The sequence below is a fragment of the Macaca fascicularis genome, chromosome X (assembly GCF_037993035.2).
Source record: "Macaca fascicularis isolate 582-1 chromosome X, T2T-MFA8v1.1".
NCBI lineage: Eukaryota > Metazoa > Chordata > Mammalia > Primates > Cercopithecidae > Macaca > Macaca fascicularis.
In genome coordinates this window covers 117,670,549-117,696,354 of record NC_088395.1, presented here as the reverse complement: position 1 = coordinate 117,696,354, position 25,806 = coordinate 117,670,549, and the positions used below count along the sequence as shown (strand labels likewise).

Here is a 25,806-nt window from a genome sequence, read left to right as displayed (position 1 = left end):
GTTCCCCTCCCTGTGTCCATGTGTTCTCATTGCTCAACTCCCACTTATGAGTGAGAACATGCAGTGTTTGGTTTTCTGTTCTTGTTTCTTTATTTTTCAACAGATCGGGACAGACCACAATGAACAAGCCAGACCCAGGCTCTTTGTCTATGTAAAACCGAAAGATGACCTGTTCATTTCAGCCAATAATGATTCTTGGTCTGGCCACCACAATCAGTATCTGCATGGAAGATGAAGAATAGCTCTGTGGTTTAGGCTGCCCACCTCTTAGTAACCGGACCCCTGACACTGAAGGTGAGGATGGTTTAGTAGAGGCTGCCATCTACTCTTCATCATGCTTATGAGGTCCACTCTGGTATGGGATATTGGCCATCTTTCTACTTCCCTGTTTCCCTTTTTCCTCTCTTTTGCCTCTCAGCACAGGCTGCTCTACTTTTTCCCCAAGCTCCAATGGGGCCCTTGAATCCAAGATACTTGATGGCTTCTGTACAGTAATCATACATCTGGGATTACTCCTGGTTTCAATCATTCTGTCACACTGGTAAGACCCCATAACCCCATTTTTATGCTGAAAAATATGATTGCTCTCACTCTAAAAATAGCATAATAACAATTTTATACTACTGTTTATTGTGCTAGATGTCTTATCTACTTTAACTCATTTAGTCCTCACACAACCCCCATTATGTAGGTACAATTATTATCTCCATCTTTCAGATAAAGAAAATGATGTTTGGAGATGTTAAGTGACTTGACTAAGGACATACAGCTAGTATAAGTCTATGACTCAGACCCAGTGATGACTTATTTCAAAGCTTGACCCATTGTATTATATTATTAAGGCTTTATACTTATGTAGTAATAATTACCACTTACTGAGCCCCTATGATGTACCTGGTACTGTTGCTGGGGTTTTTATATTATCATTATCCCCACTTTTTAGATGAGAAAATGGAAGTCCAGAAAATTTAAATAACTGGCCCTAAGTGACACAGCTAATAGCAATGGGTCTGTGATTTAAATGTAGATCCTTCTGACTCCAATATCCGACCTCTTAACCATAGAATGAGCTCCTTAAAATCCATCCTATAGACAGAGTCTTGAAATGTAGTAATGGGTTAGGCTTGGTGGCTCCTGCCTGTAATCCCAGCACATTGGGAAGCTGAGGCAGGAGGACTGCTTGAGCTCAGGAGTTCAAGACCAGCCTGGGCAACACAGCAAGACCCCATATGTACAAAAAATAAAAAAAAAATAGCCAGGCATGGTGGCGTATACTTAAAATTATAGCTACCTGGGAGGCTGAGGTGGATTGTTTGAGCCCACGAGGTCAAGTTTGCAGTGAGCTATGATTGTGCCAGTGTACTCCAGCCTGGGTAACAGAGCCAGACCTTATCTCTTACAAAAATGTAATTTTGTAAAAATGTAGTTATGATTCTTATCTCCATTTCACAGGTTAAAAATTGAGGCTCAGAGGAGTTAAGTCACTTGTCTGAAGTTATCCTTAGACAAAGGTGTAATGGCAAAGAGAAGGCACAGAGAGGGTAATGGCGGAGCAGGAAAGTCTGACTTTGTGGACTTTAGAGTATAGTTCACTGGATCTGCTTCATGAGAAGCACTGCTCCATTTCTCAGCAGGTTCACCCTGACAAAATCTACAAATTCAATGTAAGGTTGGCAGTCACAGGTGGCCTGCTGGCTAGAGGGAAAATGACTGTCTCTATGCCCAAGCATGAAGTCCAGTAGAGAAAAAAAAAAACCCACTTAATTCTTAATTAAAATGTATCAAATTAGCTTCCCCTTCTTCACCAAGTTGCTCAGTGTAGAGCAGAATAAACAACAAATAATAAGGACACAGCTCTAGCACGATTAGAGTTTACAAGCAAAACAAGATTTTGGTCCAAGAAAATAATGCTTGTTTCTCTGTCAACTAACTTAACAAAACTATACAAGCATTTTTGTTGTAAAACATCCATTGAGATTTGAAACAGATACCAAATAACAGTCATTTTATTAAAGCAAGGCTGTTGGATTTTTAAAATCTGATATAATCACATAGGTCATGTCTACATATGCAAAATAAAGAAAAACATTGTGGCAATTGTCTGAATAATTGAACTTAAATTATTCCAGGCAATTCTTTCATTTCATTCTTCCTTTTTACAAAAATAGACAGTTGGGATATGCAGAAGCAAAGTAGGTAGGTAATGGAAAAGGTGTAAGCTTTGAAGGTAAACAGGTCTCAGTTCAAACTTTGGCTGTGCCACACATTAGTTTGGTGACTTGGTCAGTTAAGCTTTTTAAAGCTTACTTTCATTCACTGATCTGTAAAATGAGGATATTAGGATCAGCTGCAAGGAACTACTGTGAAACTATGATAATGTATGTAAAGTGGCCCACCCAGAAGGTGCCCAATAAATGAGAATTACTATTGCTGTTATTACAGCAAATGGTTAGTATCAGTGCTAGTGGCATATTTAATCATGAATAGTAAAGTCAGCAAAAATCTAGCAATTGTAGTTCTGAGTGCTCACTGACAGCTGCAACTCCGACCTTTGCCTTTCCAAATGCATCTAACTCAAATGCCTCAATTTCAGTACTGTTGACATTTTGGACTGAATAATACTTTACTGTAAGGTGGACGGAGGGTAGCTGTCCTATGCACCGTAGGATGTTTAGAAGCATCCTTGGCTTCTACCCATTAGATGCTACTAGCAATCTCTGAATCAGGACAATAAAAATAGTCTTCAGACGTTGCTAAATGTCCTTGGGAGGGCAAAATCATCCTACCACCACCTCTGCAGAGCCTCCCTGTGGCCTATAGTGGGAATTACTCTCTTCCTTTTCTGAGGTCTTTTAAATAAAAATATACATGAAACGAGATTCTCTTATGCTGTAATTGTATCATATTATTAAATCGTATTTTCCAAAAAAGATTAAATTTCTTGATGACAGGAAAGTTTCATTCTGTTGTGTCCTGCAAAGTTTCTTGTATAGAACAGACAAGTAGGAACTCAGTAAAGACGTATTTGTTTACTTATTTTTTTCATTCATTCCCTCAACAAACATTTGCCGTATGCCTTTATGTAATAGGCATGAACTAGGAGTTGGACATGTAAGGAAAAAAGGGCACAGTCCCTGCTCTTAAGAATCTCACAGTGTAGTGAAGAAGTCAGACTAATATGGTTTGATATTTGCTCCAATAAAAGTGGTAAGGAAGAGACGCCCTTAACTTGGACTGGGAGACAAGCAACATTTTTCTGAGGAGGCAACTTTTGAGCTGAGTTTTGAAGGATGAGTAGGAGTTAGTCAAACTGGGGGTTGGAGGGGGAGGGTACTTATTGCTGATATCTAGCAATTTGTTAGAGGCTTTTATAGTATGAGTTTAATGAATATGCTTTACAAACCTTTGACTTTTCAGCAGATAATTCATTTTTTTTTTATCTTCTTGACCCAGAAAAGTAACTAGAAGGTAAGTGTTTTCTAAAATTGGGGCAACAAGTGTGTACACACAAGTATGTACATACTAATGACATTGTGGAAGGAAGCTACTAGCATTTGCTAGTTCTGTCTCTCCTGCCACATAGAAATGCTTCTGAATTAAGGGAAAAAGCTATATTATTTGTTGTTACAAGTTTTGATTGACTGTGTTGGGCTTTGAGGTTAACATATCTATCATCACTGATTAGTTGAGGGCCCTTGGGTTATGATCATAACATATTTTATCAGACTATTCTATCTCTTTTGAAGATGTAATATTAAAACTTGCTACTTAATTTGTCTTATCAATTTTCATCTCAATTGATTCCTTCAAGTAAAAATATTTAGTTCCTGTCAAATTAGGAGTGGAAGGAGAAAGTGTTCTGGCATATGCAGTGAGTCCCAAATTTTTCATCTCATGATTTTGGGAAGTCTGGAGTTCATATAAGCAGATTAAAACTTTCAAAGGATCAATTCCCATTTTAAATGGTTTACGAGAAACACTCCCATGAAGAAAGTAATCATGGCAAAAAGTACTCACTTAGCTTCTCTAAGATCTCCTCATCTGTCATCTTGGATTTTTTTCTTTGCCGATCTGTGTTCCTGTACAAAGTACTGGAATTGGCATTTTCAGCAGAGGGTGGTGTGACCTCTTTATTTGGTGCTGCAGGTGAAGCAATGGATTCAACCACAGAACGAGTGTAGATCTAAAAAAACAGAAAGTTCTACAATTAAAACAGCAGGCCAAGGAAAGAGTGTGAAGTCAATGTATTGTAATATCAATGAATTTTTAAAGACAAGTGGTATTTTCTTAAAAAAAAAAAAAAAAGGACTTTGAGTAGCTGAAAGTACAACACTATTGAAAGATCATGGGAGCTAGTCTTTGGATGTCCCTATACATGCCTTGCTAAATGTGGTCTGAGGACCTCTGTTTATGTAATTCTTCCTACCTGGTTCACATGGATTTCCTTCCTTATCTTCTCCAACATTTTTATTACTTAGCAGTTATGTATTGTTTGGTATTATTCTCTAATTGTTTAATGTGCTAATCTTGTATCCTCAAACAGCATCCTCAAAACCTTGGTCATACTTTATACTCTAGCTCTTGGAACATAAAAGATGCTTAATAGGTAGCAGTAGATTAACTATATTCTAACTCTATGACTATTCCAAAGGGCATCTTTTGAATCATTTGGAAATAGTCCTTTGTGACTTACTGATTTTGTATGCTCTGGTCTTGGTGCGATAACTGGTGGTGGCTCATTGTCATCTTCTTCTTCTTCCTCCTCTTCATCTTCTTCTTCAGACACAGGAGGGGCCAATGGAGGCTCAGATGCTGTTTTTGTACTCTTGTGACAAAAACAAAGTTTATAGATCAGGTATTAACTCCTTTGTTTTGTTTTTCTTCAGAAATAAAACAAAGGAAATGAAAATATTTAAGCATGTAGGGATAGGAGGAAACTACATCTTTCACAAATGATCAGAATCATCAACAATTTGGTGGCCAGGGCTTGCTCACCTGAATATAATCTCTGAACTTGTTCAGAGATAAATTCATGTCATGGCTTAAAGAACCATGAAGTGTATTTTTTTAAAAAAATTTCTCATTGAGCTGAAAAACAGTGGACTATTATTCACTTAATATTTTAAAGTTCAATGTTTTTGAAATACATTAAAAATCAAACTAATTGCTCTTAGAGCCTTGATTCTATACTGGGAAGATTATCAATTTATTGATTGACAGTTTGTCCACTTGAAAAGAACTATTTTCTACCTAAGGATCAGAGCATGCATATGCATATTGTATTAATATAGCTCTGTAAATACTCTCTAAGAACAAGCAAGCCAATAAATGTCTCTTCCCTGTCCAGCCTCCTGGAAAGAAGCACTCAGAGAGTAATAGACATGAAGATCTAAAGAATACTCATCCACAGGAATAATCACTCAATATTAACCATGAGTTAAATGGAGATTTTCGATGTTTTATAAACTGCAATAATACGACAGTATTGTGGTACAATAGCAATAATACCTAAGGACAGTTCTTGATCATTCATGTTAATACAGTGGTAAAATGGTTCCAAAGTTTGATTTTGAAAGACCCATGGCCATGGTTCTCAAAGCTTGGTTCCCGGATCAGCATCATTAGTATCATTAAGGAACTTGTTAGAAATGCAAATTTTCAGGCTCCATCCAGACCTATGAATCAAAACTCTGGAAGTGGAGCCCAGTGATCTGTGTTATAACAAGCCTTCCAGGTGATCCTGATGCATGCTCAAGTTCAAAAACCATGAACTATGGCTCAGGTCTGCACTGTTTAATATGGCCACATAGCAACCAGCCACATAAGGCTACAGAACACTTAAAATGTGGCCAGCCTGAATTGAGATGTGTTTCAAGTGTAAATTACATCCCAGATATTGTATACTTAATATAAAAAAATTGTAAAATGTTAGATTAATATTTCTTATATTGATTATATGTTGAAATGCTGGTATTTTGAATATATTGGCTTAATATATTATTACAATTTATTTCACCTATTTTTTACTTTTTAATATGTGGTTACTAGAAAATTTAAAGTTATGAATATAGTTTATATTTCTGTTGGACAGTGCTATTATAGGTGTTTTTTTGTTTGTTTTTGGTTTGTTTTTGTGTATTTATTTTGTTTTTGTTTATGCCACTGGGTATACTGGCCTAACATAATCCGACAATGAATTTTCATTCTTTGAGGACAAAGCTCCTGAGGCAGTTACAGGCAGCCTGTTAATAGACCATTACATCAAAGGACCTCAATCATGATTAAAAACTCAATATGGCTTTTCTACAATCATGTATAAACATATGGTGAAGTAATAAGGTGTAATCATACATCTGAAAGGAGCCAGAAAGACTTATCAATTGTGAGAAGAAAGACAACCTAGAATTTATAAACAAGCATTTGAAAGAATATTTTATTGCCCTGATATAGATGCTAAGTGGTTTATAGATTGAAGTTTGTATGTTTACTGAACATTGGTTTTCTTGTTTATGCAGCTATATTGATTCTTAATTTAGCCATAACAACTGGGCTATTACATTGTATAGTTATGTGGATAGCAACATCTGTTAAAGACATTAAGTTTCCAGGTTTTTAAAAAAATCACTTTCTTCTTGCAAAACACTAATTCTTCAGGGGACTTCAGTGGGCACAGGGAGAAACGGGCTTTGGGTTATTGAAATTTGCTTTGATATTATGTTCCAGAAAGTTTTGCCCTATCTTATACCAGCCGGTTTCAGGAATGTACCTAATCACTGTTTCTTTGTAGAAGGGTGGAAGCTGAGTACTTTTTTATATGGCAAATGGTGCTATTTTATCCATTAGGCAATATGAACCTTGCCCAGGGTTGATAAGTTTTACGTGGGCCTATGAAAGTGTTTGCCATCAGAAATAAATCATCAGCTCCAAAAAGCCAGAAGAAAACTATAAAGTCAAAATTAGTTAATGTCTGATTAAATGTCTGTTAAGTATAACAATATGCCAACTTAACTAGTCTCTTATGTCTAGCATTTATAGAAATTTCATTATATTAAATATAAATTGTAGGTTAGATTTTCATATTTAGCAATAATTCTTGAATATTTACAATGATTTAACAAGAAATTATACCTAATCATACATTTTAAAAGTTACTTGTAAGAAATAATTTCAAAATTAATATTTCAAAAATAATTTCAAAAATTTATAGCAAAAATATAAAGTGAAGTATGGGGGCCCTTTAATATGTTTAAAGCAATGCATGATGTGACCTCTACAAGTGAGAGTATATACAGTCTATTAGGCTCTAAAAACAGCCCTAGAGGCAAAAAGAATGATTCAAAGTCTAGTCTTCTTGGTCCAAACCTTAAACTGGTACAAAGACCAGTCAATGTCTGCTGGGCAAGGGGCAAGCTTACACATTTCAAGTCTTAATATTTCACTAGATAAGATCCACCTGCAAGATTTCACTGACTGTTAACATTCATTACTATCTTCACAGCTAATCTCCAATGGAAGCCATTCCCCATCTCCAAGGATAGACTTAAGGGACTATTAGAAAACCTGAAGGTTTGTAGGAAAAGAAAAAGACAGATATTTCTGTTTACTTTGGACCAAACACTATCCTGCCATATTGGTTGGTTGACTTGGAAGAATGTATGGCATTGAGTGGATAGTATGTTTTGAATTATGGTTGGGCCAGAGAGCGTTAAAACCCCAGCAATCCACCAAGGATACCAATCTTCGGTACTGAGAACTGAAATTAACAATTTCTGCCCGTGTTAAAAAATACTGGGATCGGGCATACTTTACTATCACCGTGTAAATAGTACTGGGACTGGGCATATTTCATTTTCCCTGTGTTAGGCAATATCCAGACAGACATACTTTAATGTTCTTATGTTAAACAATACTGAGAATAAGTAAAAATAACATAGCTTCTTACTTTAGGAAATACTTGTTTCTAGAAGATACCGTGAACCAACTAATTTGCTCATCGAGACTAACAGCTTGCTCACTAAAACTTGCTTCAAGCCCCTTCCTTTGCTATATTCACCAATACAAAGCTATTTTATCATAAACACTGCACAATGTTAACCCATTCCTCACCTTGCAAGACCTGCTTTAAAATCAAACAGTCTAAGCCCTAACACCCTATAAATAATCCCTTCTGACATCTCCTTCTTAAGACACTAAGACTTTATCAAAGTAATGCTTTTATGTCACTCTAATTTTAATAAACATAGCTTTACTTAGAGGTTTTCTGGGTGATCATTTTTGGAGTCAATGGTGCAATGTTTCCATACTCTTCATTCCAGGCTGAGAATTACTGTATCTAAAACTTCTAAACTTATAGAAATATAGATAGATGGATAACAAGTAAGGAATATTTTTGTCATCAAATTAGATATTTTTGACACTCTAATTTTGCCAGACATTGGGGCAGGGAATATAGTTCTTTGTTTTGTTTTGCTTTTTGAGATGGAGTTTCGCCATTGTTGCCCAGGCTGGGGTGCAATGGGACGATCTCTGTTCACTGCAACCTCCACCTCCTGAGTTCAAGCAATTCTCCTGCCTCAGCCTCCCAAGGAGCTGGGATTACAGGCATGTGCCATTATGCCCAGCTAATTTTGTATTTTTAGTAGAGATGGGGTTTCTCCACGTTGGTCTGGCTGGTCTCGAACTCCTGACCTCAGGTGATCCACCCGCCTCGGCCTCCCAAAGTGCCGGGATTACAGATGTGAGCCACCGCGCCTGGCTGGGAATGTAGTTCTTAACCTGAGTTGGGTCCCAGACTCTTAGGGTTTGGTCTATCTCCCCAGAAAAACACAGGTAGACACATTCTTTTACATATAACTTCAACAGTTCATAGATCTGAAGCCCACCCATGAACTCCAAGTTCTGAACATTGCTTTAGAGAATACACCAGCTAGAGTATGTACACACCAGTAGAGAACCTAGGAAATTCCCTTTTCTCTGAGCTTAATTTTTCAAGGCCAAAGAACTTAGAGGTAAGGAACTTAGAGGCTTTAGACAATATAAAATGTTGTTTGGGGGCCACTTCTGGTGATTGTTTAGAATGTAGATTTTAGGTTTCTACTCCAGATCTACTCTGGAAGTGGAGCCCTGGAATCCTCAATTTAACAGAATCCCCAGGAAATTCTGATGCACACTGAAGTAAAGGAATTAAACTACGTTAAAAAAAAATTAGCCAGTACTGCAAATCACAAAAGAGCAATCTGTCAACTGCACACCCAGTTGCTCTAAGCACAGATAATGGCACATTCAATATGACAACACAATAATGACATATTATTGCTGTTACCTTCCACTTGGAATACTAACTTAGGATTCTAAATATGTCATTTTATTTTCAACAGTACAACAAAAATATGAAATTTTAAAATTAGCCTCAAATTAAAGAGTAGGGGCCTGAACAGTATTTGAAATTGAATACACTAATATCAAAGAAGCTAATACAAATAAGCAGTAAAGCAGGTGTTATATGACTATGACATCTCTCCCTGAGTTCAACATTAATTACAGAATCATGAGTTTAAAACATTTAGAGAATACAACATTGCTTCTGTTTTAATTCTCACCCAGGCTACTAAAGGATGCAAAACTTGTGATCAGTTCAGGCTATGTCTACAAGGGTTTGTCAGACCCATTAAATTAGATTTTGTAGACAGCCAGATCTATTGGGAGTTTTTATGATGCAAAAAGACATACACATTGCGAAGCATACTCTCTTCTAAAACTATAAGGAAAACATAAGGTGCAGTTATCCATTCAAATAGAATGTCGGGGTCCAATTCAGTTCATTCAATCAATAGAAACCTAGCCTTCATCAAGCCATCAATCCATTATCTTCACCTGAAAGTCCTGCCAGCCCTTCAAACTCAAACTGTCTAATAAGGAACTCAGCATCTTCCCACAGAAATCGGCTTCTCCTCAAAGACAGCATCATTATCTTTTTACCCACCAGCTATCAGTTTAAGCCTGCGTTCATCTTTGACCTCACTCTTCCCTCCAACATCCAATTAATAATCTAAATACCTCTAGAAATTGAATGTAATCTTCCCATTCCTGCTGTTACTACCTCATTTCTGGCTCTGATTACCTGGATGCTTGCAATATTCTCCCTACTAGTGTCCCTTCATCCAGTCTCACCATTTGTCCTTAATTCATTCTGGACATTTGCTGTCAGATTACTCTTCCCAAGGTCTAAGTGTTAATCACTTAACCCTCCTGCTCCAAAACACTTCAAAAGCTTCCCACTGAATACTGGAAAGCCAGATTCCTTGGAATACCATTTAAGGGCCTGTATGATTCGGTTCCACCTTAACCTTCAAGACTTATTTCCTGATTCCCTTTCTTGCATCTCAGTCTTCATTCAACCCCATATTCTTTGTTTCCTTGCTCTACTCACCAACATACCCTTTCTTATGCTTTTCTTTTTACTTAAAATGCCCTTCCCATCTTCACAGATCGAAATCTCATCTGATCTTTAAGATCTAGCTCAAATGCCAACTTTTATATGAAGCATTTTCTAACTTAACATTCAACAAATACATACCAAGTATCTATTTGGTACCAGACACTGAGCTTCAGCCCTTGGAGACAAGGGCCTGCTTCCCTTTCCCTCCCCAGTTGAAACAATCTACTTTCTTTGAAATCTCATAGCATGTCGACATATTTTATGACATGTAATACTATCCATATTGTTGGTTTTTTTTTTTTTTTTTGAGACAGGGTTTTGCTCTGTCACTCAGGCTGGAGTCCAGTGACAGAATCAAGGCTCACTGCAGCCTCCACCTCCAGGGCTCAAGCGATCCTCCCACCTCAGCCTCCAAAGTAGTTGGGACTACAGGTGTGCACCAACATGCCCAGGTAATTTTTGTATTATTTGTAGAGACAGGGTTTTACCATGTTACCCAGTTTGCTCTCCTAGGCTCAAGAATCTGTCCACCTGAACCTCCCACAGTGCTGGGATTACAGGCATGAGCCACTGTACTCGGCCACTATCCATATTGTTTTGTACTTCTTTATGTCCATGTTTACCTTCCCCTACCAGCCTGATAGCCAAACTTCCTAGAGCTTATAAGGAGACAGTTGGTAAATATATGTTAAATAGGTAAATATCTATTTGTTTTATCTCCAGACAGTGAGATCATCATTTTTTTCTAACTTAATGGAATATTTTAGCCATAATATAGACTTCGTTTTAATTCTACAAGCAAAACCAATAGAACCAATCTCAAAAGAAACAGTTAATATCTCAGGAGAAAACAAAAACCAATACACAGGCTATCCCAGAAAGTTGGTGTTTCAAATAACCGACCAACCTAAAAAAAAAAAAAAGTATTTTTTTTTTTTTGCCAGAATACCCAGTCAAGATTGCACAAGCATGACATTAATGAAATCAAAGCAGGTAAAGTATGTGTTATCATGGAGGGTTGTCATTTTTGTCCTTCTCATTTTTCTATTGCCTCCCTTCACATGTTGTTTTCATTGTGGCCCAGGAAGCTATCATGGCAAAGATGGAGGAAAAGAGGAAATGGCCAGTCAGATGAGAAGGCCATATTCTGTTCTGTTTTGGGGAATCCGAGCAAAGCGCAAGTACAAGTTTCATGTGTGAAAAGAGTGAGTTTTTCCTCTTTTGTCATGTAAAAATAACAGTAGTTTACATTTAATAAATACATATTATGTGCTAGGTACTATATTAAGTACTTTATATGCATTATCACATTTAATATTCACACAAGACCTAGGAGGTAAGTACTATTATTATTCCCTCTTAAAGCTGAGGAAAGAAGCTCAGAGAAGCTAAGCTACTTTCCCAATGTCACATACTTAGTAAATAGCGAAATCAGATTAAATACCTACATCCAGAGCCTACACTCTTTCTTTTTTCATTTTATTCTTAATTGTAGTAAAATATATATAACATAAAATTTACCATCTTAACCATTTTTAGGTATACATTTCAGTACTGTTGAGGATATTGTTGTATAATGATCAAAGCCATTCATCTCCATAACTCTTTTCATCTTGTAAAACTGAAACTCTGTACCATTAAACAACTCCCCACTCCCCCTGCTCCCAGCTCCTGGCAACTAGTATTCTACTTTCTGTCTCTATGAATTTGACTCCTTTAGGTACCTCGTATATGTGGAATCATATAGTATATACCCTTTTGTGACTGGCTTATTTCATTTAGCATAATGTTTTCCTGGTTCATCCATGTTGTAACATGTGTCAGAATTGTCTTCTTTTTAAGGCTTAATAATATTCTACTGTTTATACATACCATCTTTTGTTTACCCCTTCATCTGTTGATGGACACTTGGGTTGCTTCCACCATTTGCCTACGGTGAATATTGCTGCAATGAATGTGGGTGTATAAATATCTCTTGGAGATCCTGCATTCAATTATGGGTATATACCCAGAAGTGGAATAGCTAGATCATATGGTTAATACCATCTTTAATTTTTGAGAAGCTGACATAACATTTCAGAACCTTTACTCTTTACAACTAAAGAAGATCTACTGGTGTCATACTGGCTACCTAGGGTTATGTCAAGCAGACATCTGTCCACTATAAAAGGCATTTGTCTGCTATAAAAGGAAGAAGAATCAGCTTGGCCATCCATGACTGTTTGAATAAATGGTTAGGAGATTTTCAGTAATGCAAATTATTTCACCCCTAAAAAAGCAAATGAGGCAGGAAGTAATTTCTATCAGAATATCTGAGATCATTTTCTGTCTAATGTGTTCAAATACTCTTTCAGATACTATAGCACTTTCAACAACTAGGTTACTTATTTTCTAGTCACTTCTCTGATAAAAATTATCTATGCGACTTTGGACAAAGTCACTTCCCTCACTGTACCTCGGTTTGTTGGAACAAGTGACATACAAAACTTATACTGTTATAACCTTAGAGAAGCTATTTAATTTCTCAAAACCTCAGTTTCCTCATCTGTAAAATGGGGACAATGGTGAGACTTACTTAATTGGGCTGTAGGAAAGATTAAGTACTTATAAAAATAAAATTATCTTACAGTTTGTATTGTAAGTGTACACTGTAGGTGTTGAGAGAAATTTTTATTAACATGATTATTATTCTCAAAGTTCTACATGTAAGAGAAACGGAAACATTGTTCACATAAAAACCCTGTACAAGAATGTTCCCAGTAGCTTTATTTGTAATAGCTAGCAACTGAAAATTTTCTAGAGAGACTTCGATGTATGAATGGTTAAACAAACAGTGGTACAATCATACCGTGGAATACTCAGAGATAAAAAGGAACACAAATTATTGATATACACAATAACTTGGATTAATCTTAAAGGAATTAAACTGAGTAAAAAAAGCCAATCCCCAAAAGTCACATGCTGTATTATTTCATTTACATGAAATGTCCAGAAAGCCAAATCCATAAAGGCAAAATCTATATTAGTTCTTGCCTGTGACTAGGGTGGGGTGAGTGGAGTTAACTGTAAGCCGGTACGAAGGATTTTACTGGGGTGATGGACATGTTCTAAAACTCAGTTGTGGTGATGGTAGCACAGGTATATATATTTACCAAAACTCATTGAACTGTTTACCTGAAAATAGGTGAATTTTATATAACTGAATTATACCTTAAAACTGTTTTTAAAAGACTCTATATCTAAAACCTGGATCTATGCAGTTATATTCTCTTGAATCTTTGGAAACACCCATCATGTGAAACGGTTTTCAATTTTTCACTTACCGAAGGATGGGCTGCTATGTATCCATGTGCACTTTTATCTGAAAAGTGAGAATAGAGAGGTTACTTTTGTTTCACAAAGACTGTTTCATTCAGAGACCACACCAGAAAAATAAAAATGAAAAAACTGCATGATTTCAACTAGAAGGAAATGTTCCAATTTAGTATTAACTCGATATTATGACTAACGACATAGCTTTTCTTAAAATAGCTCACACCATTACATCCTCACCATATTCTTACTAGGTCATTTTACAGACATTAATGAAGGCCTCTGGTGAATCTCATTTATATGGAAGAATGACAAGATTACCTACTCTTAACTTATATGATTCTATACATCTATAGTAGTCCCCCTTATCTGAAGTTTCACTTTTTGTGGTTTCAGCTACCTGTGGTCAACTGTGATTCAAAAACATTAAATCAAAAATTGCAGAAATAACCAATTCATGAGTTTCAAACTGCATGCCATTCTGAGTATGATAAAATATCATGCTGTCCTGCTCCATTCCACCTGAAACATGAATCATCCCTTTGTCCAGTGTACCCACTCTGTTTACACTACCAGCCTACTAGTCACTTAATAGCCAGTTTGGTTATCAGAACAACTGTGGAGCTATCACAGTGCCTGTAGTCATATACCCCTTATTTTACTTCATAATGGCCCCAAAGAGCAAAAGTAGTGATGCTGGCATATTGCTATAATTGTTCTATTTTATTATTAGTTATTGTTGTTTATCTCTTACTGTGCTTAATTTATAACTTTATCATAGGTAAGCAGGTATAGACAAAAAACATGGTATACATAAGGTTCAGTACTATCCATGGTTCCAGGCATCCACTGGAGGTCTTAGAACATATTCCACGTGAGTAAGTGGGGAACTACTCTATATCTAGGATTTTTCCCACTTTCCTCTTTCCCTACCTCCTTTCCATTCCTTCTTTCCACCTTCCTGTGCTATCTCCGTCTTCTCCTCCTCTTCTCCTGTGCAATTAGTCAGTCCCAATACCAAAGCATTCAGAAAACCTATGATGAGGTACACTCAGCCTTCAGTACAGTACAATTATACAGTTTTAATATAGTTTTCAGGATTTCATCTTTGTAAGTTGAGAGAAATTTGGCATATAAAACTAAGTGTTAAACAGCAATGGCTATTTGGAGTAAAGAACAAACTCTGATACTCTAAAGTGTATTCATGGTTACAGTGAAATGATTTCTTTTTTTTTTTTTTTTTTTTTTTTTTTTTTTTTTTTTGATGGGTGCAGCACAGCAACATGGCACAAGTATACATATGTAACAAACCTGCACGTTATGCACATGTACCCTACAACTTAAAGTATAATAATAATAAATAAATTAAAAAAAAAAAAAAAAAAAAAAAAAAAAAAAAAAAAAAAAAAAAAAAAAAGAAATGATTTCTTGAATACATTTTCAGTTCTGGTTGCCTATGGGTCTAACTTGGAGCACAGCTCTTGATTTTCTCACATGAAACATTTTTTGATATGTCACCAGGATCTCTTAGATATTTTATTCTATGTAGAAGCTTAAATATAGTAAAAAGTTTTCCTTGATGGCTTTCTTTTTAGGTTTTCAACACTGAATAACAGCAGTTAAGCAATCTTCTCATTTTAAGAAAGTCCAGTTTAGCAGTTTGGGCTTTGATATTTGATATGGCCAAATCAGACACTCTTCCCCTTCCAAGGGTATCCTTGGATCATTCTCAAAGAAACTTAAAGCCTGCTTATACTAAATCCAGTGCCAAGAGGTAGGGGCTCTTTATAGCTGGAGTACTAATGATAATACTCCCTTCATTCTTTAGATGTTAAATAATAAGTTAATAAATTATTGTAGAGAGAGAACTCAAATCATCTATCTCAAAATGTGAAAGTATTATTTGGTATATATATTTCAGTTGCTGATATGGCTTGCCTGTGTCCCCACCCAAATCTCAACTTGAATTCTATCTCCCAGAATTCCCAAGTGTTGTGGGAGGGACCCAGTGGGAGGTAATTGAATCATGGGGGCCGGTCTCACAAGATCTGATGGGTTTATCACGGGTTTCTGCTTTTTGATTCTTTCTCATTTTCTCTTGCTGCTGCCATGTAAGAAATGCCTTTTGCCTCCCACCATGCTTCTGAGGCCTTCCCAGCCATGTGGAACTGTAAGTCCAATTAAACCCCTTTTTATTCCCAGTCTTAGGTATGTCTTTATCAGCAGCCGGAAAATGGACTAATACAGTAAATTGGTACCAGTAGAGTGGGGCGTTGCTAAAAAGATACCCAATAATGTGGAAGTGACTTTGGAACTGGGTAACAGGCAGAGATTGGAACAGTTTGAAAGGGCTCAGAAGAAGACAGAAAAATGTGGGGAATTTGGAACTTCGTAGAGGTTTGTTGAATGACTTTGTCCAAAATGCTGATAGCAATATGGACAATAAAATTCAGGCTGAGGTAGTCTCAGATGGAGATGAGGAACTTTTGGGAACTGGAGCAAAGGTGACTCTTGTTATGTTTTAGCAAAGACACTGGTGGCATTTTGCCCCTGTCCTAGAGATTTGTGGAACTTTGAACTTGAGAGAGATGATTTAGGATATCTGGTGGAATAAATTTCTAAGTAGCAAAGCATTCAAGAAGTAACTTGGGTATTGTTAAAGGCATTCAGTTTTATAAGGGAAACAGAGCATAAAAGTTTGGAAAATGTGCAGCCCGACTATGTGATAGAAAATAAAAACTCATTTTCTGGGAAGAAATTCAAGCCGGTTGCAGAAATTTGCATAAGTAGCAAGGAGCCTAATGTTAATCCCCAAGACCATGGGGAAAATGTCTCCAGTCCATGTCAGAGAACTTCACGGCAGCCCCTCCCATTACAGGCCCATAGGCCCAGGAGGAAAAAGTGGTTTGTGGGCCAGCTCCAGGGTCCCTGTACTGTGTACAGCTTGGGGCTTGGTGCCCTGTGTCCTAGCTAATCCAGCTTTATCTGAAAGGGGCCAACACACAGCTCAGGCTGTGACTTCAGAGGGTGGAATCCCCAAGCCTTGGCAGCTTCCACGTGGTGTTGAGCCTGCACATGCACAGAAGTCAAGAATTGAGGTTTGGGAACATACACCTAGATTTCAGACGATGTACGGAAATGCCTGGATGCTCAGGCAAAAGTTTACTGCAGGGTTGGGGCCCTCATGGAGAACCTCTGCTAGGGCAGTGCGAAAGGGAAATATGGGGTCAGAGCCCACACACAGAGTCCGTACTAGGGCACTGCCTAGTGGAGCTGTGAGAAGAGGGCCACCATCCTCCAGACCCCAGAATGGTAGATTCACTGAAAGCTTACACCATGCACCTGGAAAAGCCACAGACACTCAACAGCAGCCTGTGAAAGCAGCTGGGAGGGAGGCTGGAACCTGCAGAGTTACAGGGGTGGAGCTGCCCAAGACCATGGGAATCCACCACTTGCATCAGCATGACCTGGAGTCAAAGGAGATCATTTTGGAGCTTTAAGATTTGACTGCCCCGCTGGATTTTGGACTTGCATGGGCCCTGTAATCCCTTTGTTTTTGCCAATTTCTCCCATTTGGAACGGCTGTATTCACCAAATGCCTGTACCCCTATTGTATCTAGGAAGTAACGAGCTTGCTTTTGATTTTACAGGCTCATAGGCAAAAGGGACTTGCTTTGTCTAAGATGAGACTTTGGACTGTGGACTTTTGGGTTAATGCTGAAATGAGTTAAGACTTTGGGGGACTGTTGGGAAGGCGTGATTGGTTTTGAAATGTGAGGGCATGAGATTTGGAGGGGCCAGGGGCAAAATGATATGGTTTGGCTGTGTCCCCACCCAAATCTCAACTTGAATTGTATATCCCAGAATTCCCACATGTTATGGGAGGGACCCAGGGAGAGGTAATTGAATCATGAGGGCTGGTCTTTCCCATGGTATTCTCATGAAACTGAATAAGTCTCATGAGATCTGATGGGTTTATCGGGGTTCTTCACTTTTTTTTCCTTCTCATATTCTCTTGCTGCTGTCATGTAAGAAGTGCCTTTCACTTCCCACCATGATTCTGAGGTCTCCCCAGTCAAGTGGAACTGTAAGTCCAATTAAACCTCTTTTCCTTCCCAGTCTTGGACATGTCTTTACCAGCAGCATGAAAATGGACCAATACAGTTGCTTATAGTGCAAATTTGAACATCAAAGCTCCAAACAAAGACTAAATCTACACACTAGCAAATGAGGTCAAGATTTGGCAATAACATGGATATTTCAATTTCTAAACATAGTGAGATATAGTTTTCTCTTTTCGGTCTGATTTGGGGGTCTTATCAAAATAACCTGACACCAAACAAAATGTGTGCTGTGTCATCATGCTGCAAATCAATGAATCTAAGGGACAAAATAAATTTCCAGAGACCATGGTTTCATGCATGCAACTCTTACTTAATGAACATATCACAAAGCTCGATAAATGACTGAGTGTGTTTATGACAGTAAAGAGACAACAATTGTCACTACCAATTCAAGCTCACAACTACTACTTCAATAAATAATTACCTTATTTTGATTCTAAAAATACTTGAGTTATATAACTTAACATCAACCTCAAATTCTGACTCATTTTTTGGTTTCCTTATGTTGATGGCATTTGAAGAAGGTACTAGAACTGACTTCAAATGTCCCACAGACATTTTGTTCTCAACATCACGCTCTGAGATTGAAATTACTTCTTCACCTTTGATACCACAGACTTCCTCTTACCTCCTGATGTAAAGCTCATGTATTTCTGGTTGTTGACTGTTTCTTTGGAATCATAGAATTTGAGAACATCTAGAACAGCTTGGGGGTTCTTCTTCTGTTCCAATTTTGTTATGTTGGAGGTTTGGAGTAATCGTGCCCATTGCTCGGGAATTCCCTGTGGACAACCAAAGGGAAAGAATGGTGGCTCAGAACATTCTGCAGCAGCACTTTTATGTTCCAGTAAAGTTCTTCACCAAGAAGCCCATGCTACCTGTAGGATTACACTTGGGAAACTGAAGTTACATTCTAGATTTAAAGTTAGTAACTTAATAATGCAATCATTCTCTTCTCTAATTAAAACACATAGGTAAAACTAGGATCCAACTTAAAAAGGGTGGGTGGGAGTATGACTGTGATAGAAAAAAAAAAGCGCATGAAAATCACCTCCATATTGACTCTGCTCATCCATGAAATGATGTTTACGGCTTAGCTTATTTTTTTTCTGGCGACTCAGGGCAGACATAGCAAGACTTCTCTAAATTTGTGCACAGCATAGTAAAGTGCAGATCAATGGGTTTTATGACTGGAATAACATAAGCTGTTTCTGGTCATGTTGTAATCAGAATATATTTTAGAATAAAAGGAAAGGATCACCCTTGGTCAGGTTATACTTCATGATTACAAAATGTAATTTTTTGGGTCTAGAGCTTTACTATAAAGTCAGGTCGGTAGGAGAAAAAAATAGAATTGTGGAGGAGCAAGAACCACTGAGATGCTAAACAGTAACATTAATGCTGCTTTGGGCATTTTCCCTGCAGCTTTCTCCAGGGCATGCCCTCCTTCTCCTCTCCTCTCTCTCTCCCTTCCTCCTCACTTCATTTTTAGGCCACATAGAACCTGGGGACTATGAAAACCACACCAAAGCCTTGTGAGAATTTATAATAATCTGAAGCATTTAGAGCAGAGAGGAGGGAGTATTTGGAAATATAACCAAGGAGAATTGCAAAAATTAGAGGTTAGCTTTGCATTGAGCATTCAACATTCTTTCCTACATGTTCAGCCTACAGAAGTCTCAATTTCATAATTATCCAACCTCCAAGAGAAACTTGGAGAGAGAAACAGACACACTATTCCTGAAGTGCATCCAGACACAATTTATGTGGCTTTGTCCTATGAAGTCTCGGCAAAACAATGTGTGACGTGGGCCTCCAGAGTTTGGGAATGACAACAAAAAAAGTGAGATAAGCCAAGCAACAACTCTACTGCACACACATGAACCTGCTGCTGCAGTGCTATGACATCTCAAAGAAGCACTTTGATGCAAGCTTCTTTTGGGCCTGTGACGCACCTCTGGGAGCTTCCCTGGGCACATCTGTGAGCCATAGAGATCTGGCTGTAATGGACGTAAATAAAGAAAGAAAAGAAAGTTAAAACAGAATGTGGGACAACTTAGAAGGTGGGAGGAGATGAAATCAATGGGTCTGAATGGGGGGAGTCCCTTCTAAAGTGGGGCGGTTATGAAAATAGGGAGGTTTTAACTAAATCAGGGACAGGACAGGCTACAGGACAACAGATTTAAGAGAACAGAGAAAATGACAATGTTCCAAAGTTTGGATGTATAATCCCACTTTTGGCAAGATGCTTCCTCCATAAATATGTATTAATAAGAATTACCATTAAATGATTGGAGAAATTATTAAAAGGCAGAAATATGAATTTGGAGGCAAGAAGGATGGTATCATGAAAAGCTTTGACAATAGTTTGTAAGTTGTTTTTTATAATTGGGTGACCACAGGTAGCCAATGGCCATGTGAGAAACTTACAAATTTCAGTTCCCAATTCTGGTTAACCAATTTTAGTTTCAAAAGTGTGTATGTGGCTAAAATTCAAAGGATGGCTGTATGGAAACACTGAATTTTATTCTCATTGATGTGATTCTTTTTCACTTTGTAGCTAAAGTCATGGCTGGCTTAGAGAAAACTAGGTAAAGAACATTCCCACACAGCCAGACTCTATATTTTAAGTTTCTTAGATATTTAGACTAGGGAAAGGGAAACCGTTCCATTTCAAACCATATATATATAATTTCCATTTTAGTACTGCAGTTCTAAAATCCCACTTCCCACAAAATAAGACAAGATATAAGGTAACAGCTTTGCCTAAATAAAGATCTCTCAAATGCTACAGAAACATGCTTGACCCAACTGGCTTGATTTTGGATATATGTCCTTGATTCCTGGTATTTGGGGTTACTCCAAGCACAGTGAAATGACACTTTTACATGCATTTTTCACGCGGCTAGATGCTAAAGCCTTAAGCCAAAAATTTGAACTCAGGAGCCCATGCATTATCCCAGTTCTGATTCTAAGTGCAATTAATAGCATTTGGTTAATACCGTAATGGCCAAAGGAGTTATTAAGTGTTACAAATTGAGGTATGCATTGCACATTACCACTAGAGCAGACGTTACTGGCGTAATCATTACCATAATCATTAGAATATTTGCAGTTATTATACATTCCCATGGCACTTCTAAGCTTTTGTGATAAATAGTCTTATGATCACTAGACAGCAGGAAAAAATGCTGTCAATAGCAAAAAATCCTCCAGACAACTATACTTACCACATGACTACACTGCTGACATAATTTTGACTATACTGCTGACATTTCTTTTTTCTAAGTTGAGACAAACCCAATTATCAATAAAACCTGACATTCAAGTTTGAATGTATGCCACAAAGGCACATAGTCATAAAGCCATCTCATTATGCCACATTGAGAAACTAATCCCAAAAGTCAGACAGCTAATGAAGACCTAAGAGTTTGAGCATCAGAAGCAGGAGCACATATCAATGCCTGACTGTGTATATGATACCAACTAGAAGTACATCAAGCTGGGGGTTGTCCAGTGTAGCCCAGGAGAATGGCAGCATGATATAACAAGCCAAGCATTTATCTTATCATAAGAAATGATAATTTATATCACTCATACCATTTTTCCCTCTGATTGACTTGAAGCGACCGTCACAGGTCTAGAGGTCTGGAAAGGGGAGTTCTGAAGTATTTGGGACAAAAATGGCAATATAAAGGGTAAGGACCTGTAATCATTGAATACCAAAAATCTCACCTCCCAACCTACGTTTAGCTTCAGGGTCCAAGTGTATGACCAGGTATACAAACAAGGTCATATGGGCCAATTAGCCAGAGAGTAATCACCAAGCAACACAGCAAATCAGTGTCCAAATATTCAAAATAACAAGCCCTTGTAAGACAACTGGATTAGATAGTTCAGCAAATTGCACAAAATTCAACCTAAACAACCACGATAATCAAACTTAACAATATGATCCCCTCCCAACACGCAATAAATTAGTGGTGCATTGACAATTAGGACCCAATTCTAAATCCTACCAATAAAAACACTTTCTTAAAAGCTTTTTATAATTTGGCATGTTTAAATTTAATAAACATAATAATATAGTAAATGTAAACCACAGGTTAAAAAAGTACCAAAAAGGGCAGAATTTGGCATCTTTAAAAATAATGTATGAACAAGTAGTTACAAAAGATCATCAAGATGACAATAAAGTATTTCCATTTACCAAATTTAGCCTATGTCTATCTATATATTCAATGGATTCATAACAATGGAATATTTCCAAACGGCTATCTTATTTCAAATTGGGGATATTTTTAGTGGGGAGAGGGGTATTTGTTTCATATGGTTTGGCTGAATCCAACTGTTTTTCATCATTGGAAAGATAGCCTATCACTTTGGGTTCTTTGGGTTCTAATTGACAGCAAAATGAAAATGACTGGTGCTGCAGTTAGCAAGATGGTGGTGATTTACTTTCTTTCATTTCCATTCAGAATCCAGAAAGATAAATGAAAGAGCTAGAGAGAGAGATACTGTATAATAAGATGACAAGTAAGTTTGAAAAGTGGAAAGAATAAAATATTGGAAAGCAACTAGAATGTCACATGGGATAACTGGATGAGAAAATTTTCACATCAGAAAACAAAAAGGAAGAAAAAAGAAAAATAGTGAATGACAACAATAAAACGCAAGAGTAGTTTAAATGAGGAAAAGCACAGAGAACATTAAAATGTCAAAGCTGGAAAAATTAATAAAAAAGGGAAGAGTTATTAGGCAAAACCTTTATAAAGTTTAAGGGATTTTCTTGTTTCAAGTGTCAGCAAAAATAGTTAAAATATTTGTATAATTTTTAAAAAATATAAAGTTTTTCAGGTTATACAAATTACTTTTTTTCTGGTGGTGATGATGGTGGTGGTAGTGGTAATAGCAAGGCTGGAGTATCTAAGTGTGGCTAAGAGAATATTCTGCAAATATAGTAAAGACTAGGTTCAAACTCAAAGCCATTTGAGTAATGTCTCTGACTTTAATGATGAAATTGGTTAAATCTTACCTATCTCCACTTTATGTGTAAATATTTCTTAACGTTCTCCTCTGCTTGCTACCGAGAACGCAGAAATAATCAGCTCACACCACTTTACCAGGCCAAGGTGTTTACTGTTTCCATTTCCATTCTCATATCACTTACTTCCAGAATTGAAAAAATAAGATAATTTGACTGTCAATTCAGCAACATTGTTTGCTTCTCCACATAGATTAATTTGTTCCTTCTTTTTTTTCCACTTAATCATATAACACAGTCTATTCACTACTATGCTATGAAACAAAAAACTCAACTACTTAATATGTAAATTTCTCTCTGGTTTAACAGCACAGGAATTGATAGTGATGGCTCTATCAAAGATTTTTCTTGAAATGCCCTCAAAATTACTCCTTATTTCAGAATGTACATTTTGATGGAGTTCATTAATAGCATGGAAAAAGGTAGTTGACCTTCCTGGGGACATATTTCTAGCCATAGCCACATCTTTTCCCTCATTGATCTAAAAAAAAAAAAAAGTTACCAGTTCTTTTTTTAAAAAAAGTATAAAATTTCATAGATCTGAGATCTTATGCTGTTTGGGCACTACAAATATTCAGCAAAAGTCTTGATCTATAGCTATGGTCTATCCAGAGAATTCTCATCGGTATTTACTATGGATTGCATAACATCTCTAGAGAGAGATATCTAGAGAGAGAGGAGAGAGATGCACATAACAACTAGAACATACATGATATATCCATCAAAATTTCTTCTTGAAATATAAGGTTTGTTTTTTGAATATCTGCAAAATGTACCTACTAAAAATTATAAAATAATCTACGTTCTTGAAATCAAAGGGAAAAGCAGGTCAGTTCCATAGAGATTCTTGGTTAGTGTAGTTAACTGAGCTGGGTATTCTAGGTTTTAATGTAAAGCCTGAAATATTTTTATGGATTATTTTCACTGGCCAAGGTGAGTAGATGATTCTCTGATTCAGTTCACTTGATAAAGAAAAAGCTCAGGCAGTGTCTCTCTGCCAGGAGTACAATTTCTGTGCCATGGTTAGTTAATATTTTCAACCAAGTTGAAACTATACAGTGATCAAACTTTTTTAAAAGATGGACAAAATAATTCGGCCAATGCTGTTGCCATCCTCTATTTCCATCTATGATTGCCTAGGCAATGTCCATCTTATTTGGAACCATCAAAAATATTAAGTCTGACATTTTGGGACATGGCAATTCTTGCTTGAAACCTATTTTCACAAGGGAATTCTTTCGTGGCTTACAAAACAAAACAAGAAGCTTACTTACAGTGAATTCCCCGGTGACTGCATCAAACCCCACATGAATCGTATGCTCAAAGTCTGAAGGAAGAGAGATCTCTGGGCGCTCTTTCTCCTTCTTCTTATTGGCTAAAGGCAAAATGTTAACATGTATTTATTTGGGGTATAGTTTTGGCATCCACAAGTTGTACAATTAGGTTCATCAAAAGAATTACAAAGTTGAAAGACAATTGATTCCAACGCAATTTTAACAACACTTAACTCCAGAAAATCCAATTATTTGCAGAAGTAGCTAAGAGTATGATGACAAATGTTATGTCCAAATAATTCAAAATTTCCAAAACTCATTTGAAACAATTCTCTCATTCAAACTGATTTCTGCCTTTTACCAGTGTAACCAGGAGGTATCTAGGGATATTGTGCTTAACTGGCTTTGTTGAATCAAATACCACTTACTAAGGAAGAAATTCATCATACACAAGTCAAGCTAAGGCATACTATTAGAAAGAACGAACAGAAAAGAAAACCACTTCAGCTTTCGATAAAGATATTGTGAATTGTTTCTATGTTAACAATAGCTAATAATCAAGTGGTTGGTACTTATTTAATTTAACATGTTTATATTATTAACCATATCTTAATAGACTCTTCTATTAACAAGAATATCACTGCAAATCAATTATGTTACAAACCTTTTTTATTATCAAAAATATTTCAATCATTTCCTACCCAGCACTTTGCTAGTAAAAAGCTACAAATTGCTGCTTTTTTTTTTTTTTTGCTGAATTAATTTTATTTAGTTTTCAGAAAACTTAAAGCCATTCCTTGGTTTAGTTTTTCTAGTGTGTAGTTATTTTTCCATGTTTCCATTATATTTTATCATATCAGCCATTCAAAAATCACTGTGTTTTTCAAGTACCAGATTTTTCATAGTTACATATTTATAAATAAATGTATCAGTAGCTCATAATTTAAAAGCCTAAAAAGATATAATCACTGAATAAACTAAGTTGAGAACTATAGTCTATCTGGAAATAGTTCCCAGGAAGAAGTCACTGTGGAAACACTCTAAAATGGAATCTAGCAGCTTCCATAACACACTTATTTGCAGATCTGAGCATGTATCTCTGGTGAGGCTACATTTCACACTGAAAAAAATAGTACTCACCCTCCTAATACAGGGCAAGTCAGCATGAACCAGGTTTACTCAGTTAAAACCAATCAGCTTCAGAATTGCCAGGGTGGTCAATTTAGAACATTCTGGTTCAAATAGATGTTGCCTTGGCCTGAATTACAGACAACACTCAACCATATATTGATTAGTGGTTTTGTGGGTTACCCGTGATAAATTTTAAATTCAAAACTTTTCATGTTCAAAGGCTATTCTTATGACTTCTTGTCTCATTCCACTCTCTCTCACTGTTCCTTATCTCCAGCCACAAGACAGAGATATGGGGCAGAAATATGAAAACTGAACTAGTGTGAGGAAATATACAGGATCAGGAAATAAAGGTTGGGAGCAGGGGAACAAGAGTCACCCAAGGCCTTTGCCTGGCCATGGAGCACATTTAGGACTCATTTTGAAAAAACTACGTAAATGCCATATAACTTACCCTCAGTACAGATTCCATTTTTATAGTGA

General features: G+C 36.9%; 1 protein-coding gene across 6 annotated transcripts in view; it reads right to left on the bottom strand.

Annotated features, from left to right (window-relative positions):
• The window catches only part of PAK3 (p21 (RAC1) activated kinase 3), a 285,291-nt gene that overhangs the window by 54,608 nt on the left and 204,877 nt on the right, over positions 1-25,806 (bottom strand). For 4 of the 6 annotated variants that reach the window (XM_045383866.3, XM_045383855.3, XM_074029472.1 and 1 more), the window contains 6 exons: positions 24,193-24,293; positions 19,830-19,874; positions 18,503-18,656; positions 13,762-13,799; positions 4,694-4,825; positions 4,018-4,183 (listed from right to left, as the gene is read on the bottom strand). In XM_045383866.3, the coding sequence (XP_045239801.1) occupies positions 4,018-4,183; positions 4,694-4,825; positions 13,762-13,799; positions 18,503-18,656; positions 19,830-19,874; positions 24,193-24,293 (636 nt within the window). The remainder of the gene's footprint in view (positions 1-4,017; positions 4,184-4,693; positions 4,826-13,761; positions 13,800-18,502; positions 18,657-19,829; positions 19,875-24,192; positions 24,294-25,806) is intronic. The other 2 variants (XM_074029474.1, XM_074029473.1) reach the window with 1 other exon arrangement.